Raw genomic sequence first — 8760 nt, 5'->3', positions numbered from 1 at the left:
TCAATTGTATTCCGGGTTCTCAGAAAAAATAATGTTTTATACTAGATGAGCGGAACTAAAGATGAAACGTTAGTTAGCCGGGAGCGAGTTTCAATTTGGAAACTAGTAACCCACTAGCAGAAAGAGTCCTTTGTGAGACGGAGATGTTGACGTCAAATGAACGCTGTGAAGACATAAATTCGTAGTTTAGCTAGAACAACACAACATAGAGAGGATGAGCCCTAGTACCCTCCCCCTGTCTCCAAACTTGTATAACTAATTAGGGGTTTGCCTTTAATAAGTTAAACTGATAAAGCCTGTCCTCTTGTTTGCACATGGTAGCCTTGTATTCTCACAGTTGACTGTCCAGACAAAAGGGATATCTGATACATACTATCATACAAATTACAATATGTTGGAGATGCTTGAATACAGCCATTACCAGGTGAGTTTTACCATTACCAACTGTTTTTTGGGGGGTTTGGTTTCCTATCAGTATGCAGTATTGATATGAGTGTTAGTGTCACTTGTATTAGTATAATGTCATATTTATGTATGTACTATATTTGTACAAACATAAATAAATGCATTGTATTCATGACATTGTCCTCGGTGCACTGTATAATTCACTGTCATTGAGTAGAAGAAAGAAAGGGGCGTATAATTAGAGGCTGTGATTGAAAAGGTTTGGTTTATTGTTCATGATTGTACAATCCATGTGTTGCTCTTCAGACATGCATTCAAGTCTGAAGATCAATCCACAGAATCTCACAGATCTTAATTGTGAGACATTTTACAAAGAGCAAAGCCACATTTCACTGGATAACTATATGTTTCCATAGGATGAGATGGTCTAACCCCAGGAACCTCATTACCGACACTGAACAAAACTAACTTTGGAAACATTTTCCGCCGTCTTCAAACGTCTCTCATTTCCCCCCACCAAGGTGCAGAGCCATCTGGAGAACCCCACCAAGTATCACATCCAGCAGGCCCAAAGGCAGCAGGTGAGGCAGTACCTGTCCACCACCCTCGGGGGTAAGCCTGGCAGCCAGGCCAGCAGTCTGCAGTGCCACAGCCAACCCCCAGAGCACGGGATGCCCCCCGGCCCAGGCAGCACTGCCCCCAACAGCCCCATGGCCCTGCTGACCCTCACCTCAAACTGTGAGAAGGAGGTAGGCATAAAAGAGAGGACACAGAGATCCAATGCATGTACCATTTCCACTGTTCTTTTTCTTTCATTTTGATCTCACAATGGATTTATTCAGGAATATGGGCGAACTGGGTACAAAATGCATATAGATTTCTGGTACATCTTTCAATGTTGTCTTTCAGAACATTACTTGAATACAAATCTGGTACTTTAGGTTGGTTTATAATGTTTTTGTTTTATTATTACAGATGGACGATGTCATCGATGACATTATTAGCTTGGAAACCAGTTATAATGATGATATTCTTGGCTTTATGGACCCCGGACTCCAGATTACAAATACCGTAAATGTACATCCTTCCCAATACATAACAACTTTTTCAAATGTTAAAGTGCAATAACAATTACTCTAATCTTCAGGAAGGTACACAACACATTTACTGAAAAGGAACTACAGCTTTGCATGCTTTAGAATATCAATATCAATACATGTTGCATTGCAATCATTGAATGCTCTGTTCCTTTCCTCAGCTCCCTGTATCTGGTAACCTTCTGGACATGTATGGAAACCACGGACTTACCAGCAGTAACGCCTGCCCTGGTAGTTTATCCAACATAAAAAGGGAATTCTCAGGTACGTTTTTGGTCTGCCGAGTACAACCAATTATTTACAAGACACCATCAGCCAAGCATCTCCATATTAAATATCGTCAACCCTGTCAAATCACAAATAGATCTTTAAAAAAAAACTTTGTTTATGAAACCATCGTAGTGATGTACCAATAGTATACTAATGATATACTAATACCAACAGTTAAAGAAGCTTATATGCGTCAATATTGTGTGCAATTTGTAAAATGCATAACATACTGTTAGCTATAAATAAAATAAAAATTACAAATAATTTACCAATACTTAAGCTCCTGGCATGATGAACATACTTGACAAGACTGCATCCTGTGGCCAGTTTGACAACTACCAAAGGCCCGAGGGCTTTCCAGTTGGTACGTTGTCACTAGATTTTCACATTTTCAAACGATTGTTTATTTCCTTTTTTGAAACACATTATTAAACTATTTTCATGGTGGCTCATTAACGTACCTGAACCAAAATGTCAGTGGGGATTCAGTGGGGATTCAGTGGGGATTCAGATTGGATATTTTTGTGATATGAAAGGCAGCATTAAAGGCAGGTATTTACAATTGCCTCTGTAAAGTATTTTGTGTGTATTGACAAATTAGATCTATGTATCAGTAGAAATGTAGCTTAGATACCCAATGGGTTACATGAAAGGTGTTTAGCTAGAAAAGGGTTGTAAATCATCTTGAGTAGGTAAGAAATAAGACACCTTCACTTGCCACTCAAAAGTGTTTCCCTTCCGGCCAGAAGCTGAGGTCCGAGCGATGGCCAAGGAGAGACAAAAAAAGGACAACCACAACTTAAGTGAGTTTCTTCGGCAAAGAGGAGTAATCAGTTATTTGGGATACATGTGTCCCTCACATGATATTAAAACTCACTCCTTATTTTCTGCTTTTCCGCTTCTCTTCACCTTGTAGTTGAACGAAGGAGGAGGTTCAACATCAACGATCGAATCAAAGAGCTTGGAACCTTGATTCCTAAGTCAAATGATCCGTGAGTAGGCCAGTTTATCGACCAAAAATGTTGCCGTCCTCCCTAGGACGTACGTGCTCATGCAGTTTAAGGATCAGCTGCTTAGTCGCTACGCGCTGACTGTAGACTATTGTCCCCTGCTGTCCCCTAGGGACATGCGCTGGAATAAGGGCACCATTCTGAAGGCCTCGGTGGACTACATCAGGAAGCTGCAGAGGGAGCAGCAGAGAGCCAAGGAGCTGGAGCTTAGACAGAGGAGGCTGGAGCATGCCAACCGCCATCTGATGCTCCGCATACAGGTACGCACCACCAGAGGGAGCCAGTGAGCGTAGCACAAGGGCACCTTGAGAAGAAAGAAAAATTATACTTAAATCCTCTGGAAATGTATAGCCAATATAAGTATCTATGTGTTCTTGTGTTTTCTGTGTGTCTGTGTAGGAGTTGGAGATGCAGGCGCGGGCTCATGGTCTTGCGGTTGTGCCGTCCCCTTCCCTCTGCTCCTCTGAGCTGATGGCCCGAGCCATCAAGCAGGAGCCCATCCTAGGAGACTGTCCGTCAGACCTGTACCAGAAGTCGGGCCCCGACATGTCCCCTACCACCACACTAGACCTCAACAACGGCACCATCCACTTCAATGACAGCCCTTTGGATGCAGGGGAACCAGGGGCCTATGGCTCCAACAAGGCCTCCACTAAACTGAAGGACATAATAGACAACACCCTGTCACCCATATCATCCCTTCTGTCCTCCGTGTCTCCAGACGCCTCCAACAGCAGCAGCAGGCGTAGCAGCAGCTCAAGCATGGAGGAGAATAATCCTGGTTGTTAGCACTGCCCACGAGCTCAAGTCACACTCACATTTTAGCATATTGTTATTACTGTGATTGTTATTACTAGGTTCTGCTATTGATCTATTCCATGAGACACTTCTGTGCTGGCATCCTAAGATGTCCTCCAGCTTTCCTTCCCTCGTCTACAGACATTCTGTATTTTGCTTTTGTTTGTTTTGCAATATCATTGTGTCTCTGTCTGGAACCAAATCGGACGGTTCAGATTAGTCTACTCTGCTCCTTAGCTGGCTGCTGAGATTTACTGTACAATAAGATGAACTTTTCATGGGTGAATTATTTGAGAGAAAGTGCACAATAACATGACAAGATTTGATATTTTTCTCATGTCATGACTATTTGTCAAATTAGTTTAAAACATTTGTTTATGACAGTATATGATATCATACAGAAATATATATTTAGTTGAATACTTTGTTCATTAACTGATAATAACATTGTACTAAGCATTTAAGATGAGCTAATACCTCTTACCCTTAAATTAAATTCAGAAGCAATGGTTTGAAAGCCACAATTTTATTTTTGCGAATAAGAAACAACTTGCAGGAACAATGAATGCCCTTTTAATGACTTTTTTCCCCTACATGGTGATAGCTAAAGTGAAGATATTTGTACAAAACGACACTGTAAATATAAACATTTTGTGATTTTTTTGGGAGTTTGTTTTTTTATTGAGTAGGTCTTTAATTAAGTATTAAATTAAGTGAATCGATTTTTATTTTTATTCCCCTGGCTATTACCATATAATTTACATCTGTGCTCTTATCCCATACAAAGTTGTAATGCACATGAAGATAATATTTTGAAGAGTTCAAACAGTTATTTAGCTCAGAAGGAGCACCTGCCAGCATTGTTCTTGTATGTGAAGTACTGAAATACTATCCCTAATATTACTTTATAATTACTAATATTATTTCCTTAAATAACTTTCTATAAGATGGTTGACTGTAGGAGCTAGCCCATTTATAAAATAATGTAGTTGATGTAACCAACACATTCCCCTATTTCATGTCTTCTGAGCCACTTATCTGACCTAACCTGAATATGAATGTTATTATTTATTGTGTTGTGCCACTCAGTCCTCGACTTGCGCTAATCATGTGGTTGCTGGACCCGTGTACGAGGGTCAGAGGTATGAAGTGATTTTTTTGTACTGTCTATCATTGTGTTATCTTCGGTGGCAGGTAAGCTGAAAACATTATACAATTTAGTATCAGTGGAGCTCTGGAACAAGTGCCTTTCATTTCAGAAAAGTTAGGGGGAGTTAAAAAATGCATTTAATGAGCCTCAATATACATATTTTGTGCAATATTAAAGCGCATTGTGCTTTAAAAATGTGTTTGTAATGATGTATGTAAGACAAAAGTGATTTAAGGTCTTAAAAATGATTTAATGGAGACGAAAAAGTGACATCAATAGCAATACAAAGTCATAAAACATACAGTTTTGATGAAAATCCCTTTTTGTAACATAGTAATAAAACTGTGGGGTTGATTTTGTTCAATATGACAAGACAGGACATGCTATTTCCAATCAAATCAAGTCAATCTGAAAAATCAACAGCACCAACAAATATCATCTACAACTATGGAAAAATGGTTGAGCATTCCAGATATCTGGGCCAAAGTGTCATGCAGAAATGACACATCCTTGTTCCAATCATTTCAATCATTCAACATAAATCATCTACAGCAATACAAAGTCTTTGTGACCAGTTCAGGTCACTGTAGTCGCTGCTCATCACACCACTTCTCAAACGCTCTGTACAGGCTTTCATCACCCGTGTCATTGAAGATCTCTGCAGATGGAGAGAGGAACGGGATTGTTAACACCATCTTTGAATATATATGCATTTTAAAAAAATCTTTGTTAATATGCTGAACTCTCGTTGACAAATTCATTTCTATCTCCTTTACCTGCGTGCCCTAGGCCAATGGGTAGAGGCATCCTGACCAGTCCACCAGAGTGCTTCAGCCTCTCACAAAGTGAGTGCTGCACCAGTGCCAAAGTAACGTCCTGATGCCACACAGGCAGCTCCAGCCCCACCATGCAGCCTATAATCCGCAGCTTTTCTTCCTCTGTCATGAGGCCTCTCTCATGGGCCACATACACCATGTAGGACATATCGATGTTGACCGCCTCTCCGTGCAGCAAGGATGGGAGCACCTTCTGCAATCAAGAGGGTCAGTGTTCAGTGTTCAGTACTATATCCATGCACAGCTCTCTAGAGTGGAGTGTTGCACAGAGCCACACCGTTTCTAGTCACTAGCTAACATGAACAGGCGTGAGTAAACTTGACACCATTCTCATTTGGCACATAGTTACACTCAAAATGGAACAAGAGGTGACAAACGTGACAGGGTGACATAATGGTTCAAACCCAGTTACATGCAGTAGATCATGTAAATATTTGGCTTTGTGGTTATTTAAGGTGCAGAGGAACATAATTGATTCTACTGTACCATTTCCAGCTCTGGGCTGATAATGTGACCAAAGTCTACCAGTCTGTCCAAATCATCCTCCCACAGGTTGGGGGCCAGCTCCTCTAGCATGGCTTCTATGGCCACGCGCGTGGACACGGAGGCAGCGTCTTTGTTGTCCCCATGAAGACCGCTGTCAGACTGGAACTTGGAGTCCAACAGGAACGGACCGTGGGTCTCCAACAGCTCAAAGAGACCTCTGTGTTTCATCAAGGCCATCTGTAGGGCCATATGTTTACATTACATTTACACGAAATAGTACATAAATCAGATCTACAGAGCCAAATGAGCATGAACATATTCTCTAAGAATATATTGCTCTCTACAGTATAAAGTCAGATTGCACATTATTGTATCTTAAAGCTAAAATCTTTAGTTGTTACATACATTTTTGGACTTTGAATAAGTATATATACCCATTGATTTTTGTTAAAGAAGATAACTAAGCTCATGAAGCATTTTTAAGTTCAACTGTCATAACCCATCAAAGCCCAAAATGCAAGCTCCAATGTTTGTAAACAATGTAAATATCAACAAAACACCGTATAGCCTCAAAACGTATAGTTAAAACTACACGTTTGATATCATGGATGGCCAGTCCTTGCATCCATAGCCGGGTCTATGAATCTGCGAGTGGTTACATCCCTCAGCTTTTTTACCAAAACACAGGCAGGGGTGACCGCTTTTGTGTTTTGTTTAAATGAAAGATTCTATTTTTAAGTTCATGTACAGTCATATATCCAATCCATATGTGTTTGCTGTCAGGCATCGCTACTCTACCTTTAACATTTCGGCCAGCCCATTGGAGATGTGTCTTCGGGAAACCGTTTGAATGAAGGACAGGTCTAGGAAAGCAGCCACCGGGGGGATGTAGCCACCCAGCTTATTTTTACAGTTGGCAAAGTTCACCCCAGTCTTTGCCCCCACGCTGGCGTCGACATAGGAGAGGAGGGTGGTAGGGACACGAATGTAGGGGGTGCGTCTCCTGTAGAGGGAAGCCGCCAGGCCCACGATGTCCAGGCAGACCCCTCCACCAATAGCAATAATGGGCTCTGTGCGTCTGTCCAGGGAGAACTTATGGACCTCCTCCAGGATCTTCATCACCAGCTCCATGGACTTGTTTTCCTCTGTGGTGGTCAAGGGCAGGATCCTGTAGAGAACATTACGAGCCTCAAAGTAGTCTGTGAGCTGGCAGCCATAGAGGTTGTAGACGGTCTGGTCCATGACCACGAAGCGCCTCAGGGGCTTGGTGCTGATGCTGCTCCTCAGGGCCTCCTGCTGCTGGGGGTCCCTGATGTGGCCCAGGAGCAGGGTGTCGTTGCTGGGGTCCAGCAGGCCCAGGGACTCAATCACCTTGTAGGTGAAGACGATGGGACTGATCACTGTCCAGGAGGTGCCTTGCTCCATGGTGCTCTCATAGCTGGAACATGATGTATTGGTTTGAGTTGCCAAATTGTACAGTATATGTTTGGAGCACAAAGCCTGGGGGTAAATGTAACTTCACACCATTTCACTTTTCTGTGGTGGTAACTAAATAATGTGGAAGAAATGTGTTTGCAAATGACTATGATAGTGTTGTCTGGATGGGTAAACATCGTGACAACTCTTCACATGGTGAAATAAATATTCACTGTATATCACTGTCTAGTGGATCTAAGAAAGAACGAATTTAGATGTATAAACCATAAACCAGATTTGTTATACCTTTTATACCGTATAACGTTTTTATTCGTTTTAATCAATTGCAGACCTTAATTATATTTTCATAAAAGTTTTACTCACATTTTGGCAGCTGATACTCGACCTTTCAAGTTTTTATTAAAATTCTTTACCGTTTTGCGTTTCCATGTACCATTGACTTGAACTAAATGAAACTCGTTATTCTTTACCACTGCTATATTGTGGCATTGCAGTGGCTCTTCCACATGTGTCTTCCCGGTGATTGCAACATACGACATCTTATGAATAGGAAGACAATGCGTGACAGATGCGGAGTCAAGAAATAGAGCATCATATCCATCTCTTATTACTGTCTGTATATATACTCGCCACTCGACAGAAGATCACCAAGGGAGGAGCTATAATGATCAGTGCGCTTACGAAAGTGTTACCAAAACCCTGAAACGGTTCAAATGTAGCCTACACGGACCTTACACGTGGCCCCACGTGATCGGTTCTTATACAATTTGGTTCAGTGACGTAAAGAAGGTAGAGATTTATGTAAAGAGGGAATTACCATTTATATAGAAAATATTAAGGCTTTTTAAATAAATTAAACAATGCAATTAATTGCAAGCAGTTTCTTACTCCACATCAATACTTCAATACGTATTTAATGTGTAATTGCATGTGATCACACATCTATATCTAAGTCAAGTCTTTAAATTCCCTCAAAATATGCAAAATGCAAGGTACAAACATTTGTAATAAATGAACATGTATTACACAGGAAAATATATATTTTTAAATGGAATAGCTGGTAGGCAGCATATGAGGATCATGTATTTAAACTACTTCTGACCCTATTCAGTCTTCCTATATCCAGGAAATCTGCTATCAGTAGGGTAACTGATGAACATGAGAGAAAGATTTGGGGGATCATTTGACATCTTTCTATCAGCTCTAGTCTACCATTTTTTTGTGTGTGCCAAATTTTCTATAAGGTAATAACATTTTAGTTTAGTTGATGT

At 40.9% G+C, this 8760-nt stretch overlaps 2 protein-coding genes across 3 annotated transcripts; one reads left to right on the top strand and one right to left on the bottom strand.

The window, feature by feature from the left end:
• Nucleotides 1–202: 202 nt before the first annotated feature.
• Nucleotides 203–4925, top strand: LOC110527878 (microphthalmia-associated transcription factor-like). 2 transcript variants are annotated; one of them, XM_090240963.1, is made up of 9 exons: nt 203–424; nt 927–1154; nt 1381–1476; nt 1664–1766; nt 2053–2136; nt 2522–2575; nt 2689–2764; nt 2895–3042; nt 3182–4925. In XM_090240963.1, the coding sequence occupies exons 1-9, from the start codon at nt 392–394 to the stop codon at nt 3569–3571; spliced, it is 1212 nt and encodes a 403-aa protein (XP_090097089.1). In that variant the 5' UTR covers nt 203–391; the 3' UTR covers nt 3572–4925. The 2 variants fall into 2 exon arrangements, with proteins under 2 accessions (XP_090097089.1, XP_090097090.1); XM_090240964.1 differs by lacking the exon at nt 2053–2136 and having other exon boundaries at nt 278–424.
• Nucleotides 4926–4959: 34 nt separating this feature from the next.
• LOC110527877 (uncharacterized) lies at nt 4960–8249 on the bottom strand. Its single transcript, XM_021609459.3, has 5 exons — nt 7853–8249; nt 6851–7490; nt 6053–6289; nt 5507–5759; nt 4960–5388 (listed from the first exon to the last, which is right to left on the bottom strand). Exons 1-5 carry the CDS (start codon nt 8026–8028, stop codon nt 5312–5314), a joined length of 1383 nt encoding a protein of 460 aa, XP_021465134.3. The 5' UTR covers nt 8029–8249; the 3' UTR covers nt 4960–5311.
• Between the last annotated feature and the right edge of the window lie 511 nt (nt 8250–8760).

Source organism: Oncorhynchus mykiss, chromosome 7 (genome assembly GCF_057628025.1).
Source record: "Oncorhynchus mykiss isolate SJ-2025 chromosome 7, ASM5762802v1, whole genome shotgun sequence".
Lineage (NCBI taxonomy): Eukaryota > Metazoa > Chordata > Actinopteri > Salmoniformes > Salmonidae > Oncorhynchus > Oncorhynchus mykiss.
This window is presented reverse-complemented; position numbering and strand designations above follow the sequence as displayed.